The following is an 18,116-nucleotide window of genomic DNA, read 5'->3' on the forward strand; positions in this document are numbered from 1 at the left end:
AGAGTTGTTGAAAGTGAACCAAATTGATATCCCAGACTACCAGTAGTATGTAGGTTGTAGTGCAAAAAGAATGGTTTGCCTAACTGCCCTACAAAAAAGTAGATATCTCACACGGAAATTTCGACGTTTTCGCTTATTAAATTTTAAAAAATAGTTAAATTTTATCAGGTCAAGGAGTTGTCCAAATCGAACCAAACTGGGCATCGAGTATCCCATGGGTAACTAAATTGTAAAACAAAAAGAATTTTTGGTATAACTTGCCTAGGAAAAAATTTATCAATTCATACGGAAATTTGCGATTATTTCGAATAAGTTGCAATTATTGAGTTTTAAAAATAGGTCTTCTTCATTGGGTCGAGGAGTTGTTCAAAGCGAACCAAACTGATATCCCAGACTACCAGTAGTACGTAGGTTGCAGTGCAAAAAAATGCTTTGCCTTACTGCCCTACAAAAAAAAGTAAATATCTCACACGGAAATTTCGACGTTTTCGCTTATTAAATTTTAAATAATTGTTAAATTTTATCGGATCTTAGAGTTGTTGAAAGTGAACCAAATTGATATCCCAGACTACCAGTAGTATGTAGGTTGTAGTGCAAAAAGAATGGTTTGCCTAACTGCCCTACAAAAAAGTAGATATCTCACACGGAAATTTCGACGTTTTCGCTTATTAAATTTTAAAAAATAGTTAAATTTTATCGGATCTTAGAGTTGTTGAAAGTGAACCAAATTGATATCCCAGACTACCAGTAGTATTTAAATTGTAGTGCAAAAATAATGGTTTGCCTAACTGCCCTACAAAAAAGTAGATATCTCACACGGAAATTTCGACGTTTTCGCTTATTAAATTTTAAAAAAATAGTTAAATTTTATCGGATCTTACAGTTGTTGAAAGGGAACCAAATTGATATCCCAGACTACCAGTAGTATGTAGGATGTAGTAAGAAAAGAATGGTTTGCCTAACTGCCTTACAAAAAAAGTAGATATTTCACACGGAAATTTCGACTTTCTCGCTGACTTTATTTTAAAAAATAGTTAAATTTTATCAGGTCAAGGAGTTGTCCAAATCGAACCAAACTGGGTATCGAGTATTCCATGGGTAGCTAAATTGTAAAACAAAAAGAATTTTCGGTATAGCTTGTCTAGGAAAAAAGTTAATATTTCATACGGAAATTTGCGAATTTCGCAAATAACGAATTTTAAAAATAGGCCTTTTTCATCGGGTCAAGGAGTTATTCAAATCAAACCAAACTCTGCATGGAGCATCCCATGTTCACTTAGAGTTTTAAACAGAAAACAATTTTGGTATAACTTGCCTAGGAAAAAATTTATTATTTCATACGGAAATTTGCGATTATTTCGAATAAGTTGCAATTATTGAATTTTAAAAATAGGTCTTTTTCATTGGTTCAAGGAGTTGTTCAAAGCAAACCAAATTTATATCCCAGACTACCAGTAGTACGTAGGTTGTAGTGCAAAAAAAATGGTTTGCCTAACTGCCCTACAAAAAAAGTAAAAATCTCACACGGAAATTTCGACGTTTTCGCTTATTAAATTTTAAAAAATTGTTAAATTTTATCGGATCTTAGAGTTGTCGAAAGTAAACCAAATAGATATCCCAGACTACCAGTAGTATGTAGGTTGTAGTGCAAAAAGAATGGTTTGCCTAACTGCCCTACAAAAAAAGAAGATATCTCACACGGAAATTTCGACGTTTTCGCTTATTAAATTTTAAAAAATAGTTAAATTTTATCGGATCTTACAGTTGTTGAAAGGGAACCAAATTGATATCCCATACTACCAGTAGTATCTAGGATGTAGTGCGAAAAGAATGGTTTGCCTAACTGCCTTACAAAAAAAGAAGATATTTCACACGGAAATTTCGACTTTTTCGCTGACTTTTTTTTTAAAAAATAGTTAAATTTTATCGGGTCAAGGAGTTGTCCAAATCGAACCAAACTGGGCATCGAGTATCCCATGGGTAACTAAATTGTAAAACAAAAAGAATTTTTGGTATAACTTGCCTAGGAAAAAATTTATCAATTCATACGGAAATTTGCGATTATTTCGAATAAGTTGCAATTATTGAGTTTTAAAAATAGGTCTTTTTCATTGGGTCAAGGAGTTGCGAACCAAATTGATATCCCAGACTACCAGTAGTACGTAGGTTGTGATGCAAAAAAAATGGTTTGCCTAACTGCCCTACAAAAAAAGTAAATATCTCACACGGAAATTTCGACGTTTTCGCTTATTAAATTTTAAATAATTGTTAATTTTTATCGGATCTTAGAGTTGTTGAAAGTGAACCAAATTGATATCCCAGACTACCAGTAGTATGAAGGTTGTAGTGCAAAAAAAATGGTTTGCCTAACTGCCCTACAAAAAAGTAAATATCTCACACGGTAATTTCGACGTTTTCGCTTATTAAATTTTAAATAATTGTAAAATTTTATCGGATCTTAGAGTTGTTGAAAGTGAACCAAATTGATATCCCAGACTACCAGTAGTATGTAGGTTGTAGTGCAAAAAAAATGGTTTGTCTAACTGCCCTACAACAAAAGTAGATATCTCACACGGAAATTTCGACTTTTTCGCTGACTTTATTTTAAAAAATGTTTAAATTTTATCGGATCTGTAAGCATTTCTATGTATCTATTGGATGATTTATGTATTGTGTTTAAATATCTGCTGTTATTTTATTTAATTTGTACTATTTTGTTTGGAGATGGCGTTTGAGCCCGGTTTTTTTTACCGAATGCTCTGCTCAAAATCTCCTATAGTTGTTTGTTTGTAACTCCGCCGTAGCCGGTCCCCAGCCCGGTTGAGACAAGGAGGAGGGAAACACACCCAGAACATACTGGAAAATCTCAAAAAGTTGTTCGTTAATTCAACTGCAGAATTTTTGCGACAGTATTTAACCTACTTTAGCGCTCGAAACGATGAAAAATTTTTAATCCTAGATTTTTCATTTATGGGAAGTGTGTTATCCTAGAACTTTCCATTTTATGAAAAAGTTTTAATCATAGAACTTTCCTATTAAGATAAAGTTGTAATCATAGAACTTTCCTTTATGAGGAAGTTGTAGTCATAGAACTTTCCTTTATGATAAATTTGTAACCATAGAACTTTCCTTTATGGGAAAGTTGTAATCCTACCAATTTCGTACAACTTTTTTCGTCTATGACATTAAGGATCCATAAGAGGAAAGTTCTAGGATCACAACTTTTGTTTTACCCGGGGAGTCTTAGAAAAATGATTTTGATTGATTTCTTATCACGACTGCATACAGTAAATGTCACTAATTTAATAAGCATTAAAAACATTGTATCAAAACCTCCAGCGACTACCAGATCAATCTATATAATGTTAAATTGACTTTTGATCATGAATTATGCAATGTCTTTGCATTATTCATGCAATACTTTTTAGGGTCATTTTTTTTCTTTGGCGGCTGGAGTCTCATGTAAGATTAGGTGCTCTCAGCAATGAATCAGCCATAACCTGAGCCTCGGCTCATGCCAAAAATTCCTCTGAAACAACGATACTGGGACCAAATGGCCACTGAAGGACTTTTACAAGATTCCAATGAGCTCTGAAAATTAACCAGACCCAGGTTTTTGCTCGACATTATTGCTTGACCCAAAATGGCTAACTCATATATTGCTCGACCAATTTAACGAAAAACAGAAAACAGGTCCTCTTATTTCAAATAATAAGTCGAGGCAAAGTCTTTTCTCTAATCTGATTTTTTTCTTCAATAAATTAAAATGCACTTCTTTTGATCACTAATGATTATGTAGTCAAGACGTCTTTCATCATTTAGAGTTTTGATGAGAGAGGAGACCAATCAAAATTCAGTTCAATTGAAGTATCAAAAAGAAGTGAAAGATCAACTGCAACGATAACAACATAGACTCCACAGGGTCAGACCTCGAGTTTTGAAAAGACTTTATAATTCTAGTAGGGGGTCCAATATTTTATATGAATACACTGTCCAGCTCCTACTTAAAATTGAGGTAAAAACATTTCATGGGTCCACATAAGGTCTTTTCATTACAAATTGAGGTCGAGCATTGTCTTTTCATGAGTGGAGGATTTCACTTTTGTGGGATTATTAATAGTTAGTTTTTCTATAATTCTTTTGGTAGATGTGTAACATCTACCAGCAAGACCAAACTGGCGTTGCAAGAGGCAGTCCACCTTCGAGAAACAGGTGGAATTTCGCTCAAAAACCGTAACAAATACTGAATTGTTAAGCTAAAATAGCTCTAACAATCGATTCCTCATCGGCATGAGTTTAGTTTGTTATGATTTAGCTCATTTGATTCCAATTCGGTTTTTTAATATATTTATAATAGCACAGTTCGTTTTTCGATAAAATATGAGAAACATTGAAAAATTTGAACGGTCAAACCCGTTGACTACGTTATAAGCACTAGCTAATTTTCAGCGCGAATGTTTAATTTTTGGGTCCAATGTGAACGTTTTAGGTCGAGATAAAGTCGAGCATCATATTTGGGTTGAGCTAAATGCCAGCATCAAAAATTTGGGTCGATCTAAAGTCTAGTTGAACATTTATTCTTTTCATGGACTGTTTGTGTCGAGCATATTCTTTTCATATCACTTTTCGATCGAGCATGGTCTATTTCACCAGTCTGAACCTGGGTCTGAATATGATTCAATTATCACGAGCACAGAAACCTGCGATTGGATTACTGTTCTTTTCAATATTAAGAGAGTTTTGTTGAAGTCTTAATGAAACTGCGTTGCATTAAAAGTTTGAGTGATTTTCCATTTTTGGAAATAAAATGACTGGAGTATACCAAACGACTGAAAATCAACCCGCCTATTAAACTTCCCCAGTCTTTTATCGCCTCCATCATCAGTAAACAAAAAATCACATATCCAGTTTTTTGCTTCTTGCAAGAGACATGTCTTGCGAGCGCCAGAAGACAGTTTTGACTATTTTTGTTTTATCAAGGCAACTTTTGCACATTTATTCACAAAAATTCCACCACGGAAAACAGTCCTTCTTAGTTTTCAAAGGTATCTAAAACAAGCGCCGATCTGTCATAACCATAACACTTCAAGGGCATGTATTAATAGCATTAAAGATGGCAAAATTATGTGACATATATGAGGAATGCCGCGATATTACATATTTTAGCGATCAGTATGTTATTTTTGTAATTTCATTTCTCATCTCAAGAGGTGATGTTACATTATTTTACAGCTCCGAAAACAATTTAACTTCATGAACAATTAAACCTTTCCAAAATGTTATATAAGCGAAACGTGATAATTTGATATTCACTAACCTCCGTTTAGCTGCAAATCTGACCGAAATGTTAGAAGATCTCAATTGCCTGCTAAGGTTCATAAGTTCAGTTCTACGGAACTGTTGATTTTTTGTAATTTCAACGCTATTCTAGCAGTTATCTCACAAGAAATTGCTACATCAAGTGAATTCATCAAATAAATAGGTAAGTTATTGAGTGAAAAATCGAAGTTGTCATTTTAGGCTTATGTTTAATGTTGTACAGATCTGAAGTTCAGCTAGGATGCACAGTAATGGACTCTGTCACCCAGAAGATTGATCAAATTTTACAAAACAAAAAAAATTCAATTGGCAAACTGACGTTACCCTGTCACTCTAATAAATCCCATCTACTGATCTTGTACTATGTTTCAAATTAGAATGTCCCAAGAACATAAAATTCGCACGTAATCAAGTAATTCTTATATTGGTAATCAAAAAATCAGAAGTGGGAAATAATTACACTTTCAAGGAAAGAACAGTTTTAAGACAACTTGAAAAAGTAATCAAAACTTCCAAAAAAATTAAGTTGATAACTTCCCAGGAGCAAATCAAACCAAATTTTAACAAAATCTCGATTGGTGTTGCATATTGAAACGTCTCTGAAGTCTTATGTAAGCAAAGAAACTTCAAATTATCATGTTATGCCCATAGCATTCTAATCACTATTTTTTTTTTACTAAAAACTTCAGCTTCCTATACGAAGCTTTTGTTGCTCAATTTCTGCAAACAATTTCAATAGCACAGTGAAAAAACTAATGAACGGTTGTCAAAACCGTACAGTTTATTTCGTTAACAAAAATTAATCCAAAAATTTAAAAAATATTGTTATTTCAAAATTTAAAGCCATTTCATGCCAATCCCTGCAGCTAAAATTCCAAAAATTAACATCCAGGGGAATATATATGCGTCACCTACATCAAAAGTGGTCGAAGGCGCAAAAGCAACCATTGTTGTGGAAATTCCATCAACTACGTACAAACTTTCAAGAACAAACGCATATAAGCGAAATGGCTGTGCATTTTTTGTGGACTTCCTGTTGGAGTCAAAATTACCAAATATCAAATCCTGTGACCTAGGTTTTCAAAAACACTACAGGTTAAACTATTTACAAACACTTTGTTGGGTGCCAGTTACTTGCCAAAAATTAGTTTTACAACGTCCTCCGTAAGAGTTGCTTGTATTTTGAGATTCCAAAACGAGCCGTAAGTGTCAAAAACAGAAAACTGGAGTTCGTCCAAACTGACCGTGGTGAGTATTTTTGTCACTAATTGTCTCAGCTTATCATATTTAGCCATTTCAAACTCAATATGCCATCCTAAATTAACAGTTTCTGATTTTCGGCACTGGTGTCATCCAGAAGCACCGAGCTCAATTTTTCTTTTAAATATCACAATTCGGAAGCCACTTTGAAATGTTACACCACATCTCTAAAAAAAACAAGGCTATAACAAATAACCATAAAAATGCTACACGACCATTTCAATTTTCAGTTCCTGCAACACCGATGACTGATAGTACCCGGGCTGTTGATCTGAGTTCGATTCTGACATTAAAATTGGATTGCGACTGCTCAAATTACTGTACCATCAAAATTTTAGATCAGTTCGAACTCAACCTTTAGTGAAATTACTGTTTTAGTTTGAATGGTAACTACAGGTTTGCAAAAAGCAAAAAGCGCTTATTAAATTTTAAAAACCTGATAACACGCCCTAGTCCTTTGAGATGACCCCATTGTTTTGATGCAAATTGTCTATACCATTTTTCTGCACTTGAAAAATCATTTTCACTTAAAAATATCAATAACCGTTACAACTCACTTTACAATATCCGTTACAACTACTTCCAAAGCCAATAATTCAAGGATAGGGGCAGGTTCAATCGGCCCGAAAATCAAACAAAACCGAGCCGCCCATTGGTGGTATATGTCTCTAACTTTTGGTTAACGTCCGTCTAAATCAACTACCAGCGGGGATGCAGGCAGGCTAATAGAAGTGGTATCTGTTAAAACCTACTTCTGCTTGCCGTAAGTCACAAAGTTCAGACTAGGTATACTGAAAATATGATATATTTATTACTTACAATCAATTGAGAAGCCCGTTGGGCAACCACTTTACTCTGTATAACCTGTCCTATATCAAGTGCTAAATATTCTTACTTGAGAAAAAAACATATTTTTCGTTAAACTAGAAAATTCATGTTTCTTTTTACAATTAATTTCTTCCATTCAAAATTTGAATTTCTAATTCTTCAATTCGAATTGTAATTCTCTTAAAAACTACCAATTTTATGTTCAAAATTTGTAAAGCTATTCAGTAGATGCTTAAAATAAACTCAATGTAATCACAATTTTTGGTCTTTGGTCTAATGCACGTATACGACTTCGCCAAATATTTGAACTATATTGATGGCTGAATACGCTTTAGTTCAGTAAGTTTGTTTTTTAAAATATCTCACTTAAGTCACCTCTCTGGCACTTTAGAGACAATTTTTATTGAGATTTATGCCCCCAAAAAAAAGAATTCTCTAGCGAAACACAAAATACATAATTCATTTTTTACCAGCTATAATTTCATGCACCTTCAGCATTTTAATAATGAGCTCTTAGTCTCATAATACTGCTTGTATGAGTTTCGTTTGGTAAATGACGTGTTGACCAATATGTAGTTTAGCCGAAAAACAAGAAATAAGAAATATGGCCGACAATTGACGTAAATTGACGACAAATGACTAGTAAATTATTTCTGAAGCTGTGGTTGACAAATTTAAAACGCTCTAGCAACCCTACCCGTTACTATTATTTAAAACTCAAAACATTCTATACGCACGGTTCGACTTGGGTTTTGTGAAAAAGGCTTACCAGAAAACCTATAAGTCTTATTGTTAAATACACTTTTTTAACCTACATGGTTTTCTCTAAGATTTGGTTTGAATAACAACTGATTCAAAAAAAACTTCAATTCTAAGCGCTGGCATGATATTAAGTAAGGAATCAGAACAGTAAAATAGAAATTTATGTACAATCTAATATTGAGTTTCTACGCTTCGGGGGGTTTGCTCAATATGTTACCGATAAGCGTTCAATTTCTGACTTGTATAACTTACAATGAACTTATTAAGAACGACCAACGAACTCTTAACTACCAAATGGAAATAACTAAGCGAAATGACTCACCGGAATCTTGGGTTCTTACATCTCTCCCTTCCCAGAGAGAACACGTCGACGTGCCGCAATGAAACGTCGTAAGTGAAGAAGTAATACTTATACACCAGTAAAATCGTAATAAGAAAGCGAAACAAAACTAACAGTACCAACTGTTATGAAATTTGGGGAGAAAATTTAAGAGTTACCAAAATCTATGACTTTTTTCTTAGTCTACTGTTTTAGTTTTTGTCGGAAGAAGACGACGACGATTGGCTGGAGGCCAGCCTGCCTCGTGGCTTTTTCTTCTGAGCCTGGTTTCTGGGCTTTTCAGCGGTAACTATTGCCGAGTATACGCTATCAATTCTTGATTGTAGCAGTTACCACTGCCTCTTGTTGTAGGTACCGTTACTGCCTGACAACTCCATTCTGGCTCTGTTTCTTTCTTTTCTTAATCAATCGTTTTCTCTCTTTAGTTTCTCTATTTCATCTTTTTTAATTATTAAGTCCTCTTGGAGTTTTTATTTACTTCTTTTTCCCCTTCCAAAGAGTACTCGGTTTGAAGTATTTCTTCTTCTTTTCTTATAATCTTCAATTTGAGTTCCTCCATCTTTTCCTTGAGGTTTTCATTTTCCGTTTTCAAACCTTTCACTTCCATTAGTAAAGTGTCCTTTTCTTTCTTAGCCGACCAAAGCTGTTGGGTTGATCTATGTATATCTTTTTGCAAAGTTAATACACTTTCTTTCAAAACAGTGTTTTCTCTCCTTAAAGCATCAGCTTGCTCAGGAGTCGGAAATCTATCCAATTTTCGGAGTAACAACTCCTGATGGTTTCTGATTCTTGATTTTGGGTCATTGTACTGTTCAAGTAGTTTCTGTGCCACCTGACGTTGCTCATTATTAAGTTTTTGCAGGTCCTCTGCAAAAATTTTGTCAAAAGATTGCTGAACACCTTCACCAGGAAAATTTACAGAACTAACTACAAAATTCGTAGGTGGTTCACCTAAAACTGCAACTTTCTGGTTGCTGTATATTGTAGTGTTGTTTTTTGTAGGATTCAAGATCCTGATGTAAATTTAACGGTCTTTGGGTACCGTTACAATTGCTAATGCAATTAAGTACATCTCATTATAGTTTTGCAATGGCTCAATCAAGCCAATGAAACTATTACAACTAATAGAGCCCAGCAACATAGGTTGGCTTTGAGTTAAAACCGGTTGCGACTTAGGCTTACATAAAAAAAGACTTTCAGTTCTTTGGGGAAGCATTGTCGTATTAACAACGTATACTGAACTTCCGTTTGGTCCATTTGACGTAGTAGGGGACGAACTAAAACGTTCTAAACTTCCTTCATTGACATCTAATTGACCCAAAAAGAAATCAATTTTGCACTTTTGATGGCGTAGCCAATCCATTCCCAGAATTACTGCTACACTTATATCAACAGCTACATAGAAATTTCCAACAAAATTTGCGCTGCCGTGAAGCCATTCACACAATGAACGAGTTTTTCCCACAAAACAAAGCGGCACTCCCTTTACAGAGAAAGCTTGTATGTCAGATGACTCCAAGCACCCAAGGGAAGAATCCATCCTCGCCAGAGATGATTCTAGCAGAAATCTTATAACGGCTTCAGAATCTTTCAGAGCCGCCAAGAGGATATTCGAAACATTAGGACGGGTGAGGAGGAATTGAATCCCATATATTGGGTCGAGTTGTGTCATTTAGTAAACACGACAAGAAAAATTTACTTTCTACATTTTTCTTTTTTTACGTGTTTGCTTGTGGACAGTCTCTTCTTGTATGAGAACTAGATCCACATGACCAACAGTTGCGACAATTATTTTTAGTGTGCCCTTTACGATTGCACTGATAGCAAACAATTTCTCTATTGAAAATAACGCGTCAGTTGACGCTTGGTGAGCGAGATGAATTAGAGAGAGGTCTTCGAGGCGAGCGCGAATTAGAATTTCTACGGAATGCAGATGATGAGAAACTGTATTGTTCTTTTGATTTTTTTTGTACCTCTCTCAAGAAATATTTTGATTTCGAGAAAACCCCTGTCTCGGTAATTGAGAATATTTGTTTCACTTTTATGGTCAACTCGGTCGCTAAGAGTCTCTCCCGGAGTCACAGTCAATTTGCCTGATAGCCAACTTATTCATCATCGAATCCATTCGATTGATAAGTCTATCAATTGATCCTACACCATTACTATTTAAAAATTAATAACGCCGCCTTGGCTTGGAATCACTAACCTGTAGATTTCGTCCAAATGTACGGCTCTTTTCAAATCATCCGCCAGGGAAATATCTTTTTCTTTCCTAAGTTCTAATCTAACATTCTGATCAAGCAATCCTTCCAGGAATACTTGCATAACAAGGTGTTCTCTGAATTCCTCAAAATCATCAGGATATGCCTTTTTAGCAAGAAATATTGAATCTGCCAAGAACTGAGTAACTTTCTCAGACTCTCCTTGAGTTCGTTTTCTAAGTGCTCCTCTGAAAAAATCCAGGGGTTCTATATATTGTTTCTCAAATGCACACCGAAAGTTATGGTAATCATTTTGAGTCCCGTCTTCCAGCGAATGATAGAACTCTATTGCACCAGCTCTTAGCCTAAGTGGAAAAATCTGATGTCTTTTATCAGTGTTTTGCTGGTTACCATCACCGTCCAAAGAGGATTACCATCAGCGTCTTTACGAGGCGCCAACTAACTTTGCAAACCACTTAATATCCCAAATTGCGTGATATATGCCGATATATCTCCCGTGCCATTAAGAGGTTCCGATAAAAGCATACGAGCGGTGTCCGCTGAGGCGGCCATTTTGGCCCGTGGCGTCCGATCGTTTTTTCAACGTTTGGTTCCGAACCAACTACTACTGCTAATTGTGCCGCACTTAAATTTTTTCGATTGCTTCCGCCAAAAATTGTTCAAATTTTTGTTCGGAAGATAGGCGAAAGCAATATAAGTTGCGCTGCAACTTTATGGTTAATCTATTTTGTTCTCCAGAATACAATAATAGGTTACAATACATTTCGTGTTAATCAAAATAACTAGTCTGATTATTGTGGGGGAAGGGGTTTAGGAATTCCTGTCACCAATCTAGCAACCCTACTTGTTACTAATATTTAAAACTCAAATCCTTCTATGCGCATGGGTTCGACTTGAGTTTTATGAAAACGGGTTACCAGAAGAAAGTCTCTTTGTTAAAAACTCTTATTTAACTTACATGGTTTTCTCTAAGATTTTGTTTGAATAACAACTGAGTCAAAAGAATTCAATTCTGAGCGCCGGCTTGATATTAAGTAAGAAATCAGAACAGTGAAATAGAAATTTATGTACAATCTAATATTGAGAGTTTCTCCGCCTCGGGGGGTTTGCGCCACATGGTACCGATAAGCATTCAGTTTCTGACTTGTATAAAATACTACGAACTTATTAAGAACCACCAACGAAGTCTTAACTATCAAGTTGGAATAACTAAGCGAAATGACTCACCAGAATCTTGGGGTGTTGCAACGCTATTTCGTAAGTGGACAAAAATCTGACACAGTTTATCAACTAGCCTAACGAAGCTCTATCTTCCGGGGGATTGCTGCTACCCACAAGCCGACTAGTGCACCATTCGAGAACACACTTATGATAATGGTCCACCAAACTACTGATTTGTGGACCACTGAGGCTTTTACCAAATATGACAAAACTAACTCTCAGATAAATTGCTGATTTTTCTTTGTTGGTATAACATCCTGTCAGCATAACATTTCCCTGGCACCATTTAATTTATCAGAGAGCTTTTTTAAACGCGCGAGAGCAATGCCACTCAATGCTCTTTGTTTGCAAAAAGTAACAATCAGAGATAATTGATTGTCATCGTTTATAGTTAGACTTTTCTCAATAAACCTCTCAGCTCCTACAAAATTGGCTCAGAAACGTCCATTGTTTTAAAAATTTGATAAGCTCTCATATACTTTCAGACCAATTGAAATAAACAAGCACTTTGATCTCTTTAATAAAAATTACCGTTTAAAACAAAACCGCTTTGTGTTCTCTTTTCGCGGACTAAGGTGTCATGATTTGCAGTGATTGGTGTGATTTTTCCAATTTCTCTATTTCTAACGCCCCTAAAGAACTGAGTTTTAGATGGGAAAGTAAAAGATAAGAGTGGAGAGAGCTTAAAAATAATGTTTTCACCACGTTAGTGCTACCCTTAATAATGGTGGGACAATTAGAATTTAAGAGTGTAAACTTAAAAGTAATAGGTGAATAACAGTCGGTTTCGTTAAATCATTTTTTACACTAATTTTTTAACACTAATAACTTATTTTACACTCTTTTTTTACACCAATGAGTCTCTTTTTAAATTCTTCCACTCTTTTTCTTTTAATAACACTCCTAATTTCCCCCTTTTTCACGCCTATCAAGGCTGGCGATAATAAGGCAAAAATACATTGCCTTAAATATCAAAAATTTTGTTCACAAACAAAAGGAAACTTTTACAATTGTCACACCGTTTTAGTTACTCCTCTGACAAAGTTAAAACGTTTTGTAAAATGTCAAACCTAAAGCTAAACCACCTGCACAACCACCACTTTTAAAGTAATTTTGAGCATTTAACGAATATATCTTACATAATTTTACATCACATACGCACTGAAGCCTCTACCCAGAAGGGCTTCACGCAGGGAAAAGGGTGTAGAAAAAATGGAGTAAATAATGTAATTAATGTGTATTTTCAAGAGTAATGAGAATGGACTAAAGAGTGTGAAGAGTGTAAAAATCTCCTCACTATTACACGCTCTTGCCTCTTCCCTGCTAATCGAGAGTAGACTTTTGCTTTGCATCCTTACTCTCGTTAAATAATGGTGGAATGCTGGAGGACGCCTCGAATCATGTTTTGATATGAATTTGTGGTAACTGCCATGTAAAAGAATGGTTTTACCGCACGTGCTTTTTGAGAGGTGACTGCGCTGAGAGTTTTTGAAAGCCTTACAACAACTCTTCACTTTCGCTGCGCTCACGGCTCAGAAAACTTGTGCTTTGCGGCTACAAATACTTATTTTCAACGCAAAATGTATCTCCCGATAAAACTCCGACTCATATTGGGCGAAGTTTTAAAAAAAAGACGATTGCTCACCGGAGTCAGTCGTAGACTGGACAATGAGATTGGAAACAGTCTCGGCTATTAACTTCTTCCTGTCTTCTGAGTTCAAATAGCACTCCTCAGAATGTGAACCAACTTGGTTCTCCATATGTGTCCACAAATCACCTGAATTCAACACATCGAGTTATTATGAATAATCGAGCACACAACAGTGCCAGCGCGCTTGATTGTTGAAAACATTAGAGTAAAAAAGCATCCGGAAGTAAGGCTATGAGTGAACCTCAGTGTACTGTGTACAACTGATTTCAAGTCTACTTATTCAGAAGTAAGCTAATGCAACTTTTTGAGATTGGCAGTCTAAAATCAAGTCTTGGCAAAGACTTGACCGGTTTAATTCTAGGTGAAAATAATGCAAAATAGCAAAATTTGTCAAAATAAGATCCTGAGAATGAGAAAGTTAGCCACAAAATTAGCTTCAAAACAAGATCGGGAGTTTGACTTTATAATCCCAGTTTAGACAAACCCATCGTTCGACTGCAGAACTTCTTTGGTCCAGCAACAATTGTTGATCAGGCGTTCACTGTATAATCACTTCATTCTGGGGAATTCCAGCAACTTACATCATGGCGGGAATATTTGATCGTATTTTTCACGCAAAATGTATTAAATGATGCTTCAAGTTTTACAAAAAAAATTCATTAGTCCGATCTCTCTCTATTGCTAAAGTGTCTTATCAGGAACAAAACACAGATTTGAGCTTTCCCTGCGGATCTTTTTTTCATCTTTTTCTTAGCATTTTTGTTCCGACCCACCTGTGGGGGGAAGAACTATATATTCAAATGGGTTTTTTTTGTTCAGTCAATTTTGGCCGATCAGTCAATTTTGTTCAGTCAATTTTGTTCAGTCAATATATTCATCGTAGAGAAATGTGAGTGGTATCATTAAAAAACTCGTCCAGCGTAGAATTCAAAATTAAAAAGATTTTTTTGAATTTCGTTTTTTTTCGAGCAGTTATCGAGGATTGAAGTTTTGTGTGAACACGGGATATTTGGCTTGATTTTGTTCACTTTTAGTGTAATTTTTCTTGAAATTAAGATATTTTCTATCAAAAATAGTATTTTAAAATTACATTTCAAGCCACAAAATGAATCAATTGTGTTCCAAATAGACTGAAGACGATAAAAAGACTAGTTCTGGTCTCAAAGTGAAGTTCACTATCAAAAAAAATCGAATTCTGATTGAGAGCTCTTTTTTAGAAAATTTTTCTGTTGTTTTTTGTTTTTTTAAGTCACCTAGAGACTAGTCACTTTTCATATTGAGGTTCTTTTAACCTCAATTTACAGTCAAATGAAGCCCAATGAACAAAAAATCGTTTTCAAGGAATTGCTCATGTTTTTTTGGCTTCGACACTGAGTTTTCGTAATTTTAAATAAAAATTTGATTTTCTTTTCGAAGATTTACTAATTTTTTGGAGCCCTTTGGCACGAACTAATTGACTAAAGGTGAAATATAATCCGTATTGAGCATTAAGTGAACATATCTATTGTTTTGAGTGGACAGCTGTTCGCTGTTAAGACTTTAAAAATAATTTCTCGAAAATTTTTTTTGAACATTAACCAATCATAAACCTATTTTCGTGAACTGTAAGTCAGTCTCAGTAATGACAGGACCCTGTTTCTTCATATTGTAACCAAATTTTATCTGGCTAGAAGATTTATCTACTAACTAGTGGATATATGACTTCAATGACACAAGATCTCAATTTTTTTAAAAATTTTTTAGTTATTTTCGTATTATTGGTTACTTTTGAACTCATATCACATTATCCAAAAATTGAAAGCCCCTATTGGCTTGAAAAATAGTTCAGTGGGTCACTGATAAAAATTGCAGTGAAAAATTTATGGCATAAATGGCTTCGACACTTTCTTCTCGCACTTTTCTACTGATTTTTTGTTTTTTGTCAATTTTTGTTGTTGTTTTCATGGTCATAAGACTTAGTGTGATGTGTTATTGATTACCTATGAATCACAAAAATCATGGTCTTCACATCGGGTTATATCACTAGCTTTGACTTCCGTTGAAAACTAGTGATTTTAATGGGTGTTAAGCCAGGATCCAGCTGGCTTTCAAGAGGTATAAAAGAACCTAGACATTTTTTAGTTGTTATCTAATGTCTATTAGGACTTAATATATTTGTTTTGAGAAAAAATCGGTGAATTTTAGAAAATTTTTTAGTTATTTTCGTATTATTGGTTACTTTTGAACTCATATCACATTATCCAAAAATTGAAAGCTCCTATTGGCTTGAAAAATAGTTCAGTGGGTCACTGATAAAAATTGCAGTGAAAAATTTATGGCATAAATGGCTTCGACACTTTCTTCTCGCACTTTTCTACTGATTTTTTGTTTTTTGTCAATTTTTGTTGTTGTTCTCATAGTCATAAGACTTAGTGTGATGTGTTATTGATTGCCTATGAATCACAAAAATCATGGTCTTCACATCGGGTTATATCACTAGCTTTGACTTCCGTTGAAAACTAGTGATTTTAATGGGTGTTAAGACTTTGAAAATAATTTTTCAAAAAATTTCTGAACATTAACCAATCTTCAATTTTTTTCGTGAATTGTTAGTCATCTCAGTAGTGGCAGGACCCCCTTCTTTTTTACTGCAACCAAAATATCTGGTTAGCGGTTTTATCTTGTAACTATTGGTTCTATGACTTCAATGACAAAATTTCAGAAATCTTTTTTTAGATTTTTGGATATTTTCGTATTATTGGTTTCTTTTGAACTCTTACCACAATATCCAATCTTTGATAGCTCCTATTGGCTTAAAAATGACGTTCAGTGGATCACCATTGAAAACTTTAGAGAAAAATTTATCTTTTAAATGGCTCCGACGCTTTCTTCTCTCATTTTCCTACTAAATTTTGGTTTTTGCCTACTTTGCTGTTGTTTTCATAGTCATAAGATTTATTGTGATGTCCTAGATTACCTATGAATAACAAACGTCATTTTTTTTACATCGGGTTACACTTGAGCGTTTTTATTGACTTCCGTTGAAGTCTAGGGATTTTAATGGGTGTTAATACTTAAAATTATTTTTTCGAAAATCCTTTCTGAACATTATCCAATCTTAAACTTTAATTCGTGAACTGTTAGTCAGTCTCAGTAGAAACAGGGCCACTTTTTTTCTACTGCATACAAAAATAATCTATTTTCCGGTTTTATCTTCTTCCTAATAGTTTTAAGACTTCAATGCCACTGGTTTTCATATTTTTTTAATTTTTTGATAGTTTATTTATTCTTGGTTCGTAGCCCAATGACTAACTGTCCGCAATCAAGGATCCAGCTGGCTTTCAAGAGGTATAAAAGAACCTAGACATTTTTTAGTTGTTATCTAATGTCTATTAGGACTTAATATATTTGTTTTGAGAAAAAATCGGTGAATTTTAGAACTTCGCCAATATTTTATTCTATTTGTCTAAACTTCGGCAGCAATCTCACTAAAAACAGGCAGAAGCGGACTTCTTGTGAGTGAAAAGTTAACGTCGGTAATGATTTTAAATTCAACTAATAGTTTTTATTTTATTACTACGCGTCTTCAATTTTTCATTTTTTTTAATCAAAATCGCAAATTTTAAATGAGTTCTTTTGCTTTTCTTGTCGAATTATCTCATTATTGACAAGTCAACTTAAAGGAAGGCCTTGTAGAAAATATGCGCAAAGTTGTGAAAAAGCGTATTTGGTTACGTAAATTGTTTTTGTTGATTAGTATTTGCTTTTTGCGCTGAGACACAGTCTTTTTGGGGGTTTTTCGATTTTGCCTATTTTGTCTTTCTTTTTGTTGTTGTGCGCCACATAACCGATACCGATAGATCTCAACTGCTTCCCCAAGACGTATAACTTAACGTAATTCAGAATAAAGGTTTATAGCTGTTTGTTCTAATGAATTTCAAATAAAATTAAAAAAAAAATTTCATCTGTCTCTTTTTTCGCTTTCATTTTCATCACCATGTAACTCAATCTCACTCATTAGAAGTCTCAATTGCTTTTGTGGATTCAAACATTTTTTACGCCTGTTTATACGTTGTGACTGATTGCTTTGATTATTTAGTTCAATAAAAACTTTTCAAGTTTTCTATATTGTTCAATTTTTGGGTTTCTTTTTGCTGTCATGTTTGAGTAGTCCTTCTATAAGGAAGACTCATTGATGTTAAGATGAAGAGAAAATGACAATTTACAGTTCTTGCAGGTAATATCTTATAATTATAGTGCCTTGAACAGTGTCATGTCGCAAAATTTTTTGAACTTTTTTCTTCTTTATGTATTTAATTTTTTATGGGCTCGTGACTTAGTCTTAGTATTTACAGGCCCAACTAGCTTCCTGAGGTGTTGAAACTTAATTCAGCGCTATTTTTTGTAATCCTAAGTCTTTTATGACTTTTGAAAATATTTGTTCTCAAAAATAAATTTTTGTTTTTGAGCTTTTTACTTTTTCGGTAGATATGTAGCTCAGTCTCTGTAAACATAGTTAATAACCTGTTTCAAG

The 18,116-nt window shown here is 34.4% G+C and overlaps 1 protein-coding gene across 1 annotated transcript in view; it reads right to left on the reverse strand.

Annotated features, from left to right (window-relative positions):
- LOC142356880 (uncharacterized) overlaps positions 1 to 13,729 on the reverse strand; it is a gene marked incomplete at both ends in the record, with an annotated part of 59,185 nt that extends 45,456 nt beyond the window's left edge. Inside the window, one exon of the mRNA XM_075408646.1 lies at positions 13,598 to 13,729. Within this exon, the coding sequence (XP_075264761.1) occupies positions 13,598 to 13,729 (132 nt within the window). The remainder of the gene's footprint in view (positions 1 to 13,597) is intronic.
- Between the last annotated feature and the right edge of the window lie 4,387 nt (positions 13,730 to 18,116).

This window comes from Convolutriloba macropyga, unplaced genomic scaffold, assembly GCF_964194025.1.
Source record: "Convolutriloba macropyga unplaced genomic scaffold, txConMacr16.3 SCAFFOLD_1126, whole genome shotgun sequence".
Lineage (NCBI taxonomy): Eukaryota > Metazoa > Xenacoelomorpha > Acoela > Convolutidae > Convolutriloba > Convolutriloba macropyga.